At 45.3% G+C, this 19,418-nt stretch overlaps 1 protein-coding gene across 5 annotated transcripts in view; it reads left to right on the top strand.

The window, feature by feature from the left end:
* The window catches only part of TRANK1 (tetratricopeptide repeat and ankyrin repeat containing 1), a 258,846-nt gene that overhangs the window by 156,931 nt on the left and 82,497 nt on the right, over positions 1-19,418 (top strand). For all 5 annotated transcript variants that reach the window (XM_033930525.1, XM_033930526.1, XM_033930523.1 and 2 more), the window contains 2 exons: positions 10,085-10,222; positions 12,191-12,334. In XM_033930525.1, coding sequence (XP_033786416.1) covers positions 10,085-10,222; positions 12,191-12,334 — 282 coding nt within the window. The remainder of the gene's footprint in view (positions 1-10,084; positions 10,223-12,190; positions 12,335-19,418) is intronic.

Below are 19,418 nucleotides of genomic sequence, written 5' to 3'. Positions count from 1 at the left end.
GGTTCAGGCACAATATAACACTTTACTGATGTACAATAATGTCCAGTGGCTGAGCAGAGGACGAGTGTTAGAGAGATTTGTGGCCTGCTTGGAAGAAGTTAGGCTATTTATGAACGAAAAGGGGGAAGACTATCCTCAACTCACCAACATGGCCTGGCTTACCAACCTCATGTTCTTTACAGATTTTACTAACCACTTTAATGTACTAAACAAAAAATTACAAGGCATGGGAAAAACAGCAGAAAGCATGTTTAGTGACATCAAAGCTTTTGAGAGAAAATTGCATGTTTTTGAAAAAGACCTTGAGAGTGGACAGCTAAAATATTTTCCCAACCTAAAAATACATTTGGATAATTCTACAACATTTGTGGACAGTCATAAAAAACACCAGGAAATCCACAAAGCATATTCCACCATTGTAGCCGAAGCAAAGGAGAATTTTAGTAAAAGATTTTCTCAGTTCCGTAAGATGGAGACAACCCTTTCATTTTTAACTTCCCCAGAAAAGTCCACATTTGAAAAACTTGATCTTTCCTACTTACAGTGGTTGGATATTCAAAATTTGGAAATGGAGCTACTGGAATTTCAAGAAAGCTCTATCTGGAAAAGTAAATTCAATGACCTGCGTGCGGCTCTTGAACGTATTGAGTGTGAAAGGGTGACAAATGAAATCACTGCTAGCAGTTCTGAAAATGAAATCCTAAAAGCGTGGAATTCTCTGCCAGACAATTTTAAGTCCATGAAAGCACTTGGGATTGCTCTTCTTACTTTGTTTGGGTCATCCTATGCTTGTGAGCAGCTGTTTTCGGCTTTGAATCATATAAAATCTGATGCTAGAAACAGATTAACGGATGACATGAGTGCTGCATGTGTTGCTCTGAAATTAACGCACTATGAGCCAAGGATTGACAAGTTATCAGCATGCATGCAACAACAAAAATCACATTAATTTTTTTCAGAGCATGCCCAATGCATATGTTTACATGAAGCAGTGTTTTCAGTTTGCAGTTAAGATACTTTCTAAGTTATTTAAATATTATTTAAAGATGTTATTTAAAAAAGGGACTTTACATGGCCCTGTTGTATTCCAATCTGGAATTTCCAATAAAAACGGTTGGTTTAATTGAAAGCTCTTTTGTTTTCTTTACATCATATTATTAGAAATGTAATGATTTAACTATTTTCTAATTTGATTGTAAATTTTACAAAAAAATCATGTATAGACTCTTTGGGAATGCACACCGAGTCTTGACACAGTTAACAGTTTTAAGAAGTTTATCTTTTTTTTTACTCAGAATACATTTGACATGTTATGTGAATAATACATTTAAAATATATTGTGTAACTGAATCAAATTCTTCCTAAATTCATTAAATTGAATGAAATCACTAAAACATTATAAATTGCCAATAAATTGAAATGAAAACCAAAGGATTGTGAATCAAATTGATTCTCTGACAATACAAAGATTCCAACCTTTAAAAATGATGTTACATAGTTCAGGCAACTTTATAAAGAGTATTATCCCAGGACAAGCAGGCAGGTATTCTCACTAGTGGGTGATGTCATCAGACAGAGCCCCGGTACGGACGTCTCACAAGCACGTGTTGCTTGTAGAAACTTAAAAGTTTCTAGATGCCCGCACCGCGCATGCGCCGGTGCCTTCCCGCCCGGAGGTCCGGGCGTGTCTCCTCAGTTCTTTTCTTTCCGCGGAGCTGAGAAGTTCAACTTCATCATGCGCTAGCTGAATTCAGTTAAATTTGCCTTCCTTGTCCGCGTTTTCGCTTTCTTTTAATTACAGTTAACAGTACTTTTCTTTTTCAGTTAAAAAAAAAAGAAGAAGATTATTTCCTCCGGCGGGTCGAACGGGCCGGCCACGTGGCTCAGGCCCATTGGCTTTGACCTCGCGGCGGAGATTTTCCGGCCTATGTCCCGGCCAATCACCGGGTTTAAAAAGTGCAGCAAGTGCCAACGCGCGATTTCACTCACGGACCCTCACCGGCGCTGTTTGCAGTGTTTGGGCCCTGACCACATTCCGAAATCGTGCAGGCCTTGCTCTACCCTTACGGCACGCTCATTCAAACGGCGTTGCCTATTGTGGGAATCGATGTTCAAGATGGACGCAGCTAAGGATCCCTCAGCCTCCACTTCATCTGATACCTCCCCGGTTCGGGCGAAACCGGTATCGACCCCTCCTGCATCGAGTGTGGTGAAACCGGCATCGTTCATCCCGACACCATCCACGAGCTCGACGTCGGTGCCTGCCCCGGTCTCCTCGGTTCAGGTACCTCTTCCTTCCACAGTGCCACCAGTGGTCATCAAAGTGCCGAAAGCTACTAAGCAGAAGCACTCGACCTCGAAGGAGCGCGATGACCGTGCAGGAGGACCCCCTTTCGGTGCGGATCCCTCCTTATCGGCTTCGCTACGGTCCATGCTGGAAGCTCAATTCGTTGAGCTCATGCAGACCATCGGACCCGGGCTCATCGCTGCCATACAGGGTGACCTCCCGGTACCGGTCCAAAGGGGCGGTCCGCCCCCTCCCCCTCCTCCACGCCGTTCGACCTCGAAAACCGACGAGGACGAACGGGGGAGGGCGGCGATGCCCATGCGGCAAGCCTCGCTTACCGATATGCCGCCATTAGAGCCCATTACGCCTCCGCGCCAACATGGGACCAGACCTCCGATCGATACTCAAAGCCCTGGGCATAGTCAGGAAGAGTTCTTCCGTACTCCTTACCAGACTTGGGTAGCATTGCAAGAATCCGCATCGCAACCCCAGTTGCGATCCACCGCTTCCAGCCCTATCCACCACTTGGGGGCCTCGGGAGACCATGCGATGCACAGATGATCCCGATCCCCGTCCCGCCACCGAGACGGGCACCGATCAAGACACTCATCCTGGCACTCTTCACGCCATTCGGAGGTGTCACCGCAGAAAAAACTGCAACGTATGGGATACTCCTCATCAGAGGTGTCCCCTCCGGAGGGACCGGAGTACGAGGAGACGCCCGTACCCGATTCTCCTTGCCACTCCCCGATGTCCATGGACCCGGAGGCCTCTTCCTCCTCCAGCCCGTCCCACAGACCGACGCTGGCGGATCAATTGTCTTTCTCATCATTCCTCCGACAAATGGCGGATGATCTGGATGTGACCCTTGACACGGGCTCCCGATACTCCAAAGAGTATCTGGACACCATGCATTTACCTAACCCTCCAACGGAGTCGCTTCGGCTCCCCCTGCATAAATTGCTGGATCAGACCTTCATGCAGTGTTTCGAAACACCGTACTCCATACCGGCGATTCCCAGCAAACTCGATGCTCGATACCGCATCGTGCACCATAAAGGGTTTGAGGGCCCTCAACTCTCCCACCAATCCCTACTGGTCGAGTCCTCTCTTAAACGCTCTCATCCCTCTCAGGTCTACGCCTCTGTACCGCCGGGCCGAGAGGGGAGAACGATGGACAAATTTGGTAGAAAATTCTATCAAAACTCCATGATGGCGTCACGGGTGCTGAACTACAATTTCTTTTTCTCTTCCTATCTGGAGTTCTTCTTGCCGGTGCTCCGCAAGTTCACTCCATTCATAGACACCCAAGCTCGATTCGAGTTCGAGGAAGTGGTAGCCTCCCTCTCCCAATTACGCCTCCAGCTGATGCAATCCTCCTTCGATGCATTTGAACTCTCGGCACGTGCTGCCGCAAGCGCGGTAGCCATGCGTCGCCTGGCATGGCTCCGTACAATCGATATGGATCCCAACCTCCAGGACAGACTCGCCAACGTACCATGTGCGGGAGCTGACCTGTTCGATGAGTCTATCGAAACTGTTACCAAGAAGCTGTCGGATCACGAAAAATCTTTTCAATCCATCCTGCGGCCCAAACCCAAACCTCAACAGTCTCGACCTTCCAGGCCACCCCTGATTTACCAGCGGCGTTACATGCCCAGACAAACGCCTGCTGCGAGACAACCTGCGAAGAGACAACCTCCCCAGAAGTCTCAGCAAAAACCTCAGCCACCGGCTGCACCTAAGGCTCCCCAGCCCTTTTGACTCCCCTCCTGGGAGCATAACCGACACCGTTCTGCACTCAGCCTCTCCCATAGGGGGCCGCCTCCATCTTTTTTACCATCGATGGGAGGCCATAACCATGGACCTATGGGTCCTTACCATCATAAGAGAAGGATACTCTCTTCAATTCCATCGGGTCCCCCCGGACCATCCTCCAAGAGAGTATCCTTCAAGCTCGACACAGACCACCCTTCTTCTTCAGGAAGTCCAAACCTTACTTCAGCTTCGGGCTGTCGAGCCGGTCCCGTCAGACCAATTGAACCGAGGGTTTTACTCCCGGTACTTCCTCGTCCCGAAGAAAACGGGCGACCTGCGACCCATTTTAGACCTTCGGGCCCTCAACAAGTTTCTGGTCAAAGAGAAGTTTCGCATGTTGACTTTGGCTTCTCTATACCCCCTCCTCGAGCAGAACGACTGGTTATGCTCCCTGGATCTCAAGGAGGCCTACACTCACATCCCCATTCACCCGGCCTCCCGAAAGTTCCTCAGATTTCGGGTGGGAAATCTGCACCTACAGTATCGAGTGCTACCATTCGGCCTCTCTTCGTCCCCCAGAGTCTTCACAAAGTGCCTGGTGGTAGTGGCCGCGGCACTCCGAGACAGGGGTCTACAGGTGTTCCCATACCTCGACGACTGGCTCATCAAGGCCCCGTCAGCCCCAGAGGTCACTTCGGCGGTCTTGGCTACAACCTACTTCCTCCAGAATTTGGGCTTCGAGATCAACTTTTCCAAGTCTCATCTACAACCCACCCAGTCCCTCCCCTTCATCGGAGCGGTCCTGGACACCACTCGACTCCGAGCATTCCTGCCTCTGCAACGCATGGAGTCTCTTCTTCATCTCTGCCAGTCGGTGTCTACTCGCCAAACCCTACCGGCGAGACAACTGATGGTGCTCCTGGGCCATATGGCCTCCACAGTACATGTGACACCCTTTGCCAGACTCCATCTCAGGATCCCCCAGTGGACCCTGGCATCACAGTGGAATCAGACGTCCGATCCACTATCCAAACACATCTTAGTCACACCTGCTCTTCGGCAGTCTCTACTTTGGTGGATGACCTCTTCGAATCTATCCAGAGGTTTGCTGTTGCACTCTCCCCCCCATCAGAAAGTTCTCACAACCGATTCGTCGAATTATGCATGGGGGGCCCACCTGGATGGTCTCCGCACCCAAGGATTCTGGACCAGTGCGGAAAGACTACACCAAATCAATCTACTGGAGCTCAGAGCCATCTTCAATGCGCTCCAAGCTTTCCAACACCTACTTCACGACATGGTGATCCTCATTCGCACAGACAATCAGGCCGCCATGTATTATATCAACAAGCAAGGAGGCACGGGCTCGGCCCTCCTTTGCCAGGAAGCTCTACGAGTCTGGGACTGGGCGGTGCGCCACAACGCCTTCCTCAGAGCTGTCTACATTCAGGGGGAGAACAACGTCTTAGCAGACAAACTAAGTCGTCTGCTACAACCGCACGAATGGACTCTCCATTCCTGCCCCCTTCACCAAATCTTCACACAGTGGGGGACGCCTCAGATAGACCTCTTTGCAGCTCCCCACAACTCCAAACTGCCTCAGTTTTGCTCCAGGATCTACACTCCTCATCGCCTCGAGGCAGATGCTTTTCTACTGAACTGGGGGAAACGATTTCTATATGCGTTCCCACCATTCCCGCTGATCCAGAAGACTCTGGTCAAGCTGAAACTCGAACAGGCCACCATGATTCTAATAGCTCCTCGGTGGCCCAGACAACCTTGGTTCTCCCTCCTACTTCAACTCAGCAGCAGGGAACCAGTACCACTTCCAGTGTTTCCTTCACTACTTACTCAACATCAAGGATCACTGCTTCATCCCAACCTGCAGTCTCTCCACCTGACAGCTTGGTTCCTCTCAACGTAACCCCTCACCAATTCTCACAAGAAGTGAGGGAGGTCTTGGAAGCTTCCAGGAAGCCCGCCACTCGACAATGCTACTTCCAGAAATGGACTAGATTCTCCTCATGGTGTGTTTCTAAATCAAAGGAACCTCAGCGAGCTTCCTTATCCTCCGTGCTGGACTATCTCCTACACCTATCTCAATCTGGGCTCAAGTCTACATCCATACGAGTCCACCTGAGCGCTATTGCGGCGTTCCACCAGCCCCTACAAGGGAAACCCCTCTCGGCCCATCCGGTGGTCGCCAGATTTATGAAAGGACTCTTCCATGTTAACCCTCCTCTTAAACCACCCCCAGTAGTTTGGGACCTCAATGTAGTCCTTTCCCGTCTCATGAAGCTCCCGTTTGAACCACTCAACAGGGCCCCTCTTAAGTATCTCACCTGGAAAGTGCTTTTCCTTGTAGCCCTTACGTCCGCTCGCAGAGTCAGCGAACTCCAGGCATTGATGGCGGATCCACCATTCACAGTATTCCATCATGACAAGGTGGTCCTCCGCACTCACCCGAAATTCCTGCCTAAGGTGGTCTCCGAATTTCATCTCAACCAATCCATTGTACTTCCAGTATTCTTCCCTAAGCCCCATTCTCACCACGGAGAATCGGCCCTTCACACTCTAGACTGTAAACGTGCTTTGGCTTTCTACCTGGATCGCACCAAGCCACACAGAACCACTCCTCAACTTTTTGTCTCCTTCGACCCTAATAAGTTGGGAAGACCCGTATCAAAGCGCACCATCTCTAATTGGATGGCGGCTTGTATCTCTTTCTGCTATGCCCAGGCTGGATTATCACTTCCTTGTAAGGTCACAGCCCATAAGGTCAGAGCAATGGCAGCCTCAGTAGCATTCCTAAGATCAACACCAATCGAGGAAATTTGTAAAGCTGCCACCTGGTCCTCGGTTCACACATTCACCTCACATTATTGTCTGGATACTCTCTCCAGACGGGATGGACAGTTTGGCCAAACAGTATTGAAAAATTTATTCTCTTAAGTCGCCAACTCCCCCTCCATCCCACTGAGGTTAGCTTGGAGGTCACCCACTAGTGAGAATACCTGCCTGCTTGTCCTGGGATAAAGCAATGTTACTTACCGTAACAGTTGTTATCCAGGGACAGCAGGCAGCTATTCTCACGTCCCACCCACCTCCCCTGGGTTGGCTTCTCAGGCTAGCTACCTGAACTGAGGAGACACGCCCGGACCTCCGGGCGGGAAGGCACCGGCGCATGCGCGGTGCGGTCATCTAGAAACTTTTAAGTTTCTACAAGCAACACGTGCTTGTGAGACGTCCGTACCGGGGCTCTGTCTGATGACATCACCCACTAGTGAGAATAGCTGCCTGCTGTCCCTGGATAACAACTGTTACGGTAAGTAACATTGCTTTTAGATACTAAAATCTTGTTATTAAGGTTTAATTGACGTGCTGGCACTTTGAGGAAATTCTTTGGTTTTGTGCGGCAGTTTGGGCACTCGGGCTCAAAAAGATTAGCCATCACTGTCCTATAGGATGCCTTCCTCCTGTCTCTCATTTATAAGGCAGATATTGTTGTGTATTTGGTGCTGCTAAGTGTGTACTTTTTCCTAGTGGTGTCGTCACTTGACAGATATGACCAAAATATCCCTCTCCCTCCTCTTTGCCAAGAGGGAAAACCCTTCTTGATCCTCTGTCCATCTTTGTTGCTCAAAGAGCTTTCAGACTTAGTAATTAGATGGCTGGGTCATTTTATCAATGTAGTACTAGTACGTTAACATTCAGGTTTAAGACAGATCCTAATTCTTCCAGTACAGGCAGTCTCCGGATTAAGAATGGGTTCTGTTTTTTAAACCATTCTTAAGTTGAATTTGTATATAACTCAGATCCTATCATTCTTCCCACCTTCTCCACCTCCTCGAAGCCCCTCTTGCATCCCTTTCCATCCATCCTACTGTTCCCGCTCCACCACCACATCTAACATTACTCCCTCTCATCCCATGCATCTCTACCACACTCCTCTCCCACAACCATGTCCAGTAATTCTCTCTCCTTCCCTATGCCCAACAATTCTCCTCTTTTTTCATCTTCCCATGTGCACCATCTCTCATTCCTTCTCACTCAGACCCCCAATTCTCCCTTTCTATTCTCTCCCCCATCTCAGCATCTCTTTGTCTCACTCCCTCCATTCCATCCTATGGCTCATGCTCCCATCCTTCCCTCCATTCTGTGTCCCAAGTTCATGCCCCCACCTTCCTTCCTTCTATCCTTTTTCCAAAGTTTGTGCTCCCTCCCTCTCAAGTCCCAATGCGCCCCTCTCTCTCCATCTCTCCATTCTGTGCCCTAAGTACGTGCCTTCCTCCAGGGGATGTTTACCTTCTTCTGGCTGGCTCCCTCCTTCTTCCATCTGAAGTCATTTCTCTGCACAAAGCCATGGGTAGCGGCTCCTACGTGCATCCCGTGGCTGAGCCACAAGCCTTCCATAGCTCCTCCAACGTCAGAGAGAAGGCTTCCGGCCCAGCCGGGGGACGTGCGTATAAGCCACTGCCCACGGCTTTGTGCAGAGAAACAACTGTGACTGGAAGGATGAGGGTGCCGGCCAGAAGAAGATAAACACCCAACGGAGGGAGGCACCTACTTGGGACACAGAATGGAGGGATTGAGGGAGGGAGAGGGGCACATTGGGACTTGGGAGGGAGGGAGGGAGGGAGAGGGGCGTGTTGGAACACTGAAAGTTGGTTAACAGCATAAACAGTAGTAAAATGACCAAATATAAGCATGAATAAAATCAATATTTCTATTATATGATTGTTTTGCTATGCTATAAAATGTTTAGATATTTTTTATACTGTTTCATGTTGGTGTATTACTAGAATTCAATTTGCCATCTCCCAAATCAATAAGGTAAACTTGGGAGATGGCAAATTGAATTCTAGTAATACACCAACATGAAACAGTATAAAAAATATCTAAACATTTCAAAGCACTGAAAAACAATCATATAATAGAAATATGATAAATGTCATCAGAATATGAACAATAAGGCAACTTGGAAAGACATTCAAATAACACAGAAAATATGTGTTATTACCACTACAAATCAAGCATCTTAAAAGCACACATTAGAACATTCAAATAATACAGACATGTTGAATTGACCCTGATAATCAATCCTGGTGCCTGGACATGGCCCAACATTAGACAGACAGCAAGAATAAGCCTTGGATATTCAGAGTTCTAGTGCGATGTATCTAGTAGTCCTGAATGCTAGGGTTTTGTATGTGAACGGTCAGGACCACTAGACACATCTACAAGAAAGAAGATTATTGAGGTCAGAATCTAATCTTTGGTTCTGGAATGAGTAAAGTAATATAGAGGTTTTATTTTGTATGTTAATATGTAACTTGCCCTGGATAAGGGCGGGTGATAAATAAACAAACAAACTGTCACATTGTACGTGCACTGCGCCCAGCACTGGTTGCCATACATGAAGAAGGACACAGTACTACTCGAAAGGGTCTAGAGAAGAGCGACTAAAATGGTTAAGGGTCTGGAGGAGTTGCCGTACAGTGAGAGATTGGAGAAACTGAGCCTCTTCGGCCTTGAAAAGAGGAGACTGAGAGGAGACATGATCGAAACATTCAAAATACTGAAGGGAATAGACTTAGTAGATAAAGACAGACTGTTCACACTCTCCAAGGTAGGGAGAACAAGAGGGCACTCTCTAAAGTTAAAAGGGGATAGATTCCGTACAAACGTAAGGAAGTTCTTCACCCAGAGAGTGGTGGAGAGCTGGAACGCTCTTCCGGATCTGTTGTAGGGGAAAACACCCTCCAGGGTTTCAAGACTAAACTGAACAAGTTCCTGCTAAACTGGGACGTACGCAGGTGAGGCTGGACTCATTTAGAGCTGGACTCTTTGGCCCTGGGGGCCGACGCGTGAGCGGACTTCTGGGCATGATGGACCACTGGTCTGACCCAGCAGTGGCAATTCTTATGTTCTTAATACTGAGTTCTGGTACATTTACATTTTTATTATACAGTTCATGTCTGCCCATCCTTCAAAATGAATGTTTCATCTCTCTTTCATGTGCATTATAATTAACTTTAGGTGATACTAGTAGCAAATGAAATGGCAAAGGACAAGATTCCTGAGGAGCTCAGTTTAGCACTTGTATTGACTATTTACGAAGCCAAAGGCCTGGAATTTGATGACGTTCTCCTCTACAACTTTTTCACAGATTCTGAGGTATTTTCTTGTATCTTAATATAATATGGTACCTTCTGCAGATCTTTCTTCAGTGCCTTGTTTCTAGTTTTGTTGATAGGATTGAGGGCAATTTTTGTGGCAGGCAGCCTTAATATGTGCATCAGAGACGGGCATAAAGATGACAGCTTTCAGAAGTATGCACATACATTTCCTTTGAAAGTTAGCCTTCCAAAAGTACCCATACACATTCACACCTACTGTTTAGATTGCTTAGAGTTTACAAGACAATTTTTGCACCTACTTTGAAAATCCAGAAATAAGCATATAAATCCAAACTGCCCCAAGAATGTTGCTGTAGGGCATGAGTAAAAGCATATGCAAAATGGCATCAAACCCATACGTTTGCTTGCATCAAGTCAAGAAAATTTTATGACAAACCATTTCTGCACATAAACAATTGCCGTATGTGTAGAAATGCCTTTGAAAATTGTACCCTTTTTTTTTTTTTTTTTTTGCTGTTTCCTTACATGATGCCAAGTTAATTTTTTGCCTGTTGGACTTGTATATGGTAATTGGAAAAAGAAGCATGTTTATCTGCTTTGTTATGATTGCCAATCTATCTGTACTTACTCCTTGTATATTTTTAAGGGGGCTACTGGTGCTTCTGCTGTAACATTCCTGTTTTGAACTGGCTAGAGGAACCAGGGCTTTAACACCAATCTTCTACACCACAGAACTCCAGTGATCTTGTTTGGGGCAGTTCTATAAATTAACTACTCAATTCATGTCTTAATGCTGTGCACTTTGCGCCAATTCTATAATGGCATCTTGGCACCAAGACTCTGTTGTAGAATACTAGTATATGATAATATTGGTACATCCATGTTAAGGCGCAATGGTTAAAGCTACAGCCTTAGCACCCTGAGGTTGTGGGTTCAAACCCACGCTGCTCCTTGTGACCCTGGGCAAGTCACTTAATCCCCCATTAGATAGTTTGTGAGCCTGCAGGGACAGGAAAAAGGCTTGAGTAGCTGAATAAATTCATCTAAACCATTTTGAACTCCCCTGAATGGTATAGAAAATTTGAATAAATAAAGCATCCCCTCTTATGCCACATCAGTGCCCAAGTATGCCAAGTGATGTGTAATTTATAGCATTCTATAAATGACGTACAGTTATAATTTATAGTATTCTATAACCTACATGCATAACTGGGGGAGACACCCATAGCCCCACCCATACTCTGTCAACATGTTGCAGTTAGTGGACCTGGGCATCTGTCAGTCAGTGATGCCTTTGACACACCTAGGTGATGCAAATCTCTAGGTGCCAGTTTATAGAATTACTTGATTATGTTCTTGGTCTTTTTTAGGTGAGATATTATATGCATTTATTTTGTTTAATGTTTCTCCAGATGTAATTTCCTCTTCATGGGAGTGGGGGGAGGAAGAGTTTCACATTTTTGTTTTTTTGGGGAGGAGGTAGAGTTTCAGATGTATCTTTTCACCCGTTGTGCTGCATTGATCCAGTATTGTAGCACTTGTCACCTTTTAGGTCATTGGCTCAAACCCAGCTCATACCAGCAGGGTCCAAAATCCGTTACTCTCTGAAAGCTTGGTGGTCTGTTTGAAATGAGAGCTGGTCTCATTCCACATTAAAAGAGAAAATGGAATCATGATTGAAAACTAATTGGCTCTGTTGACAGGCTCTAGGCCTGTGCAAATCTTCTGAATCCCTGCTGAGACTGGTTTACCTTCTCACCCTTTTGAGGTATACTGGCAGAGGAAGTATAGGGGAAGTTGTCACATTCACTTGCCACTATCAGTGTTTTATATCATAGGGGATTCTGGTTTCTAGCTTACTGAATCAAAAACCTTTCAAATGCACTTATTAATTAGAAGCAGAAGAGTCCCTGGTGCTTTGTAAAATGCACTCCAGGAACATACACATGTACACTGGATTGATAATGTTCTGTGCAATAAGGCTAACATTATATTATTATTTTAGGCTGGCAAAGAATGGAGAGTAATTTCATCTTTTGTCCCTCTATGTGAATCAAATGAAGAGTGCAAACCTATCATTGAAGTGCTCTTAGAGAAGAATTCATCTCCGCACAGCAGGCCTCTGGCACTCAATGCAGATATGCACAAGGTAATATAATTTGTCTTTTACTGAGCATTATGGTATGACAGAGTTTGAGAGTTAACTGTCCTTATATTTTTCTTATACTAAAATAGGACAAGATAAATTTGAGGAGAATGCAACAAGGCAACACCTTGTAACCAAACTTGGACTTCATGTTAGCCAGGTTTAAAAGGGGAACCGGAATATGGGCTGTGGCCAAAGACTGTTGCTGCCATGGCTGGGCTGAGTAGGGAAGGAAAAACCCCTGGCTTGTAGAAAATGAACACTCCAGCCTTTGTGACCTAATAGTTTCAATTTAGCAGGAAGCCCAAAAAGGAACAAACAACCAGTTACAATATTCTTACTTAAGTACAAGTCTAAATGATGTCAAAAAACAGAAATTGTTGTAAACACAAAATTTCCTCCTCATCCTACTAGAGACATCCAAACATGTGGGTTTAGACCTCTCTGGAAGCAGAAAACACAGTTTTGAGTGGCATCATCTCTGCCTATAAGAAAATATGTAGCTAGGAAACTTACCAGTATTCTCCAGCAGGTGGTGGCACATGCTGGTCAGGTGAAGCAAAATGGTCTCCCGGGGCCTACACTAGGTGTTTAGGTGGAACATTTTTTCCAGTCCATCTCTGAGGAGAACAGCTTGATGTTCATCTTCCCTGGTTGATGGTTCCAAGGGCACCAATCTGTGAAGTGTCTCCCAGGGCAGCAGGCTTGAGGACTGCTTCCCTGGTTGAGCTCCAAAGATGATATTGCCGTTTGAAATATTGTCTCCTTGTTCTGGACTGGGGATTGGTTATGTACCCATTCCCTCTGGAGCTTGGTTGAGCAGGGAAATGAGGGGGAGGAGAGTAAATTATCTGACCTTTGAGCTGTGGCAGAGAAACCGGAGTAAAATTGGTCAGTTTCCGTTCCTCAGTGTGGGTGTAATTATGTGTTTCCTTTTCTGCCTTCCATTGCCTTTCTGGCAGTGATAAAGCTAGAAACAAAACTAAAAAAAACCCCAACTTGATGGCATCATTGACGAGAGGGCTTGTAGCTGCATGGCACCTTGCCAGCTCTAGCATTGTGAAACAAGGGAGGTTGAGGCCTGGTTGTGCCAAATCCTAGTATGGTAGGCTGAGTCCAGGCAGAATGTCAGGTGGCTGAAAGCACAGCCAATGCTTCGTGGGCAGTAACGGTAAACAGAGCCACATTGTGAGTATTTGGGTGTGCTTTGAATATATTCAGGAAAAGGAGATCTCAATGCCAGCAGTATTGAGTGGCCAGGCTCATAGTCTCTTGGGTGTGGGAAACAGCTGGAGCAGGGAGAGCTTTGCACCTCCACAGGGGAACTTTCTGAGGCAGTTAAGTGAATAACATGGATCTTGCAGTCCTTGGGTCAAATTGTTGCTTGAGACATAGTGTATCCACCAGTACTAGTAGCAGAGCATGGGGTCTTAGAAGTAATCAGCACAAGGGAACCTTTGTGTCTTTAGGCCTCTTAGGTTTTTCCATGGCATTTGTGTTGTGGATTTTCTATTGGATGCAGAAGCCTGGTACCTCAGCAGCTTCCCCTCTTGCAGTGGTAACCTTGACTGAGGCTTCTAGGATGGAGGGTGTTCCAGCTTCCAAGTGGGCAAAGTCCAGGAAGATGACTTTAGATTGGCCAGTAGATCTCCTTATTTTTAAACTTTGTATCTGATTCTTTGGAAGAACGGACAAAGTCCTCTTTTAAGGTCTCTGGAGGAGGGTAGGCTGTTCTTGGAAGGTTCCTTGGCACTGTGCCTGCTTCATAAAGAAGAGCAGTCTGCCTTTGTTGTCCAGGTCTTGGTGGTGCTGTGAATCTCGAAACTGTTGGGACAGGAGCTGTAGAAGGCTTTCCCATTTTGTATGCTATCTAAGGCTTTCCCCACTCCATGCTACTTTAGACCATGATTCTGTCTGAATGAGAATCATCTGAGATTGACCTCAAGGGTTTAAAAAATCTTGATTGCATCTATGCTGGCCCTGGATAGATATGACCTTTTCCAGGTGTCCAGATTCAACACTACAGTAATAACAGTTACTCATAGGACTTCTATTCCCATGGAGGGAAGTATCATAACAGTGATTCCCATGACTGATGGATCAAGTCACTTCTGAAGCAGTCTGCTTTGTTCTCTATCGGGGGTGGGGGTTCAGACAGCTGTCTGTAGTGGCTTCATTGCATATACAGTGTCGCATTTCAGTCAGAAATTCCATGAGAGTGCAGAAGTCTCCTGCTTGGAATCAAGAGTGGCTTTTCTGGTTGATGCCATGTATGACTTGATCTGGTTCCCCACCCATTTGGTAGCATTTATCATAGTGACACATTGAATTCTGTGGCTTTTTTTTTTTTTTTTTTTTAATCTTTATTCATTTTCAAATCTTACAACAAGTGTACAATATTTAATCAGAGAATTCTTATAAATCACTTGATATTCTTATATATTATTATCAAAAGCATAAAAAAGAAACTCTCCCTCACCATCCCTTCCATTAGGAATCATCCAATTAAAACATATATCATACATCCCAATCCCACACTAATCATATTCCTATATAATAAAAAGGTGTTTAAAGTGTCTAGTCATTAGAATATGTAATCAATGGCCCCCAAATCTTTTTAAGTGTTATAATTTCCTTGCTGTATAGCAAGCACTCTCTCCATTTTATAAATATGACAGACTGAATTCCACCAAAAGGTATAATTAAGTTTAGTATAATCCTTCCAATTTCCAGTAATATGTTGAATGGCAACCCCCGTCAGTATTAGCAAAAGTTTATTGTTATTTGCTGAAATTTGACTCTTTAATCTCATAGATGTACCAAATAAAATAGTATCATAAGATAGGGCAACATGATTTTCTAATTAACCAAATTAACCTCCAAAAGGCATTTATATAGGGACAGAAAAAAAGTAAATGATCTAAAGTCCCAGCATCTAAATTACAATGCCAGCATCTATTAGACCTAGAGCTATCCAACTTCTGCAAACTTACTGGGGTCCAAAAAGCTCTATGCAACAAAAAGAACCAAGTTTGTCTCATAGATGCTGACCTTGTAGTTTTTATTCTCCAAGACCAAATTCGTGGCCATTGAGAAGCAGAAATTTGATGCCCAATCTCAATGCTCCAAATATCCCTAAGACCAGTTTTGTGCTTTTTATTCAAATATCCATACAACAATTTATATCACTGTGTGGCTTGGTGACCCAAGAAATCCGCCTGAAAGTATAAGAATTCCAAACTATACTGAGTATTAAGATCTTTCCATTCAGGGAACCCCTCCTGAAAAGCCTGCTTCAATTGCAACCACTTAAAATTTTGTGATTTATTTAAACCATATTTATGTTGCAACTGTGAAAAACTAAGCAGTGAACCATTTGCAACAACATCATTTAAAGTCCGTATACCTGCAATAATCCAATGCTTCCAAACGATTTTAAATCCGCCAACTTTAATCTTGGAGTTTAGCCAAATGGATTGATTTAATGATTTAAAAATTGGATTTGGTGATGGATTACTAACATAACGTAAAGTTCTCCAAGTATCAAGCAAAATTCTATTTTCTTTATATTTCCTGGGCAATTTTATACTTATAAGATGAGACAAATGCAAAGGAAACAGGAGTCACCATTCTAAATATAACCAATCTGGGACAGTCTCCATGAGATCTAGGAGGATCCAATACATACCCTGTCTTAAATTATAAGCTTGATGATACCTATAAAAATTTGGAAAATTTACCCCTCCCTCCACAATTGTCTTTTGTAAAGATACTAAAGCAATTCTAGGTCTTTTACCCAACCAAACAAATTTAGTTAGGCTGCTGATAGTGTCTCTCAAACTTTCCCTTAAGGGCTTTTCTGGAGCGAAAGAGACTCCATTCCTGAACTTAGGGGTAGTCATTACCTTCTCGTGAGAATTCTCATAGGGAGCTTCGTTACCATTCTTTTGCTCTGCCTCTCATCCTTCTGGGCTGTCCTCCAATTCCTCAGTTGTCTCTACAAGCTCATGTTTCTTCTCAAGTGAATTTGATCTCTTTTGCTAACCGTTTGAGAGACTTTTCAGTGCTGCAGAGGATCCAATTCTTGGGAGAGCTCTGGCTGCGGGAGAGCGCAGACTCAGAGGTCGAGGTTCTGCTTCCAAGGAGCAGACTGCTTTGCAGTGCACCCACTTGGACAGCCTGCACTATGCACTAACAGTTCAGGGGCTCAGGGACCGTTTCCTTGGGAGCAAAGCTTGCCCCAGGTTCATATGCAGTAGGCATGAGCGCACGCTAAGTAGCTCTGTGGCAGTTTTTCCAGGATTGAGGCCGACCACTTTCCTCCCCCCGCATGCATGATCATGGGAGTTGAGGTCTCTGGACAATTCATTGGGCTCAAGAGGCAGTCAGAAGACACAAGCGGTCCGGATTCCAGGCTTGTTGATGGAGAGATTCTCCCAGTAAGCTGTTTGCTGCTTCCACACTTGCAGCTCCCAGCACACAGCATGGCACAGGGGGAGGGGGCCTTTAAAATTGATTTGGGGGGATTCTGGAGTTAGTTTAGCTTCCCCCACCTCTAAAATCACTCATTTTTAGTCCCTAGGGTAGCTATCCCGGGCTGTTTTTAGCACTAAAATCGCTGCTGCAGTGGCTATCTTAGATTTCCCAATTTGAAGATAAAAGTACCTCAGAATACCTTGATTTTGTTTAAAAGTAGATGTGATGGACTCCTCAGGCCAGGATACTTTGGATTCATGCCATGTTTTCAGTGGATGGCTGTTTGAAAATCATCTATGTTCCACGTGCTGTGCAGCATGTGAGGAGCGGAGGGAGCCACTGGCTTAGCCTCCTCTGGTTCCTCAGGGGGTGTTAGTGCCCAGTTGGTCCGAGTACCAGGAAAAAAAATCCAAATTTGAACTGGGAAGCAAGGCAAGTGCATTCCTGATAATACGCAGTTGTGACGCAGCCGCAAAACACCAGAAAGGAGATGGTGAGCATCCACAGGGGCCGTCTGGACATCCTGATCAGGGAAATTCATCAATATGATTAACGAGGGCTGCATGGCACCCTCAGGGATCGCGGCCCTACTGGCACCGGAGGTTCCTTCTCCCCCTCCCTCCCCCCCCCCCGACAAGAGCACAGTTCTCCAGCAACAGTGCCATGCTTAAGATAGGGAAGTTCAGTTTGAGGAAGACTGGTATGAAATTGGGTCTATTTCAATGTCTTTACTCTCCCAGTCAGGGTTCTCTGTAGCAGGAGATGCTGTTTTATCTGTAGGGGGGCCGGATTCAGATCTGGTGAAGTCCCCTGATCTCGGGGAGGACCTGACTATGCACAGGCTGTTTAAGCTTTCAGCACATTTGGAGGTGATCATGGAATCCATCTAAGAATTAAAGATAGAGACTCCACAGTCCTCTGGTACTCAGTGCTCGCGTATGAGCAGTAGTGCTGCCCGATTTCCGATTTGAATCGAATCATTAAAAAAATTGGCCTGGCCAATTTGGGGTCCAACCTTCCTCCCCATGTCTTCAGGTCTTGTAAAGCATGAGTGGCAGCCCTTCCTCTTGCTGGCCGTCCACTGCTGTTCCTGCTTTAGGGGGCAAGGGGGAAGGGTCAGTCAGAAAGTGCAGCAGTATGTCGGCTGTGGGTTTCCTGTTTCAGTTTCATTTTTTCGCTAACTAAAAGGGACCGAGCCTGCCTTAGAGCCGCCCATAGGAATTCATGCACTGGGCTCAATGTTGAAGGAAAAACAACAGTAGTGGGCTCAGGAAGTGGGTGCAGGAACACCCCTCCCCCCCCCCCCCCGTTGTACTGAGCAAAATGGAGGAACTAATGATGGAGGTTCAGGGACTGAATGGAGCCTTTTACAAGGTATTGGAGATACGCCCACCATTTAGTTGGAGTGGGTTTTTTTTGGTTCCTGCTTTCTGGTGGCTGCTGAATGCTCCTTTGCATTCTCGCACTGCTTAGCTTGATTATTAGTTCAGCCACTACAATCCCAGTCACATTATACTTCAATCCACAGGAGGTCCTAGAAGCCCAGCACCCCCAGGAATCTGCACATGATGAGTTGTCAGAGGATGGTGGAGGGAAACCTTCAAAGCTCCTCTCCAAACCTCAGGGGCATGTGGATGTGACCCTATACAAGTAACATTCTCCTTTTTGTAAAATTCCTTCACTCCTTTTTAAACGTCACCATTCCACTTTAACTTTGCGTATACTGCTATTGTCTTTTGGAATAAGACTAGAGCAAGATTAATCATGGCAAAAGGGAACCTAGAAGAGGCACTTAGGCTTGGTCATAGAAGTAGGGAAGGGTGGGGGCAGTAATCTCTAGCTTTGCCATAGTCATAAGGGGAGGGAGATGTATTATTTTCTATAATTTGGAACATAAGAAGTTGCTGTACTAGCTGTCTAATTATTCTGTCATTTCTTGAATTTTTCTGCATTCTGTTAAAAAGTGCTTTGCTTTCACTCTAGTAGCTCAAGTCTAGAAGTGTACTGGCCTGTAGATGAATTGTAACATGACATGTTTCTGAGGTGGAACTCTTTTGTGTGAGTTTCAGATGAACTGAGTCAGAAAGAATTTGTGAGGAAGAATTTACCAGACTGCTGAAATGCTGCCATTTGTTGCCTTTGTGTGATAGGATATCTAGATTTTAGCTGCACTGACTTTACCTATGAAATGTTAGCACTGCAAATCAGTAGCTAAACTAGAAGTCCATTTTTTTTTTTTTTTTTGGTGGGGGAGAGGGAGACAGCCAAGTAGAGCCAGAGGGAGACAACCAAGTAGAGCAGCCTGCAGAGGATCGCCAGTGCTGTAGCGATCCTAGCAGGCTGTTGTGATTTGAATAATGATCAGAAAACAAAAGGTAGAGAAAATAATTTTATTTTCTGTTTTGTGATTACAATATGTCAGATTTGAAATGTGTATCCTGCCAGAGCTGGTCTTAGACTACGAACATGAGTTAGGATTTAACAGAGAGAGGAAAAGTCTCTTTGTTTCTCTGAAAGTGGATTCATTGGTGACACAGATTACAAAGCATGCCTTCTTTCCCAGTGAAGGCGGTGTGGTATTAAAGGCTGCTCAAGACTGCAGGGTGGATTT

Source organism: Geotrypetes seraphini, chromosome 2 (genome assembly GCF_902459505.1).
Source record: "Geotrypetes seraphini chromosome 2, aGeoSer1.1, whole genome shotgun sequence".
Lineage (NCBI taxonomy): Eukaryota > Metazoa > Chordata > Amphibia > Gymnophiona > Dermophiidae > Geotrypetes > Geotrypetes seraphini.
Note: the sequence above shows the minus strand (reverse complement) of the source record. Positions and strands in the feature narration are given on the sequence as shown.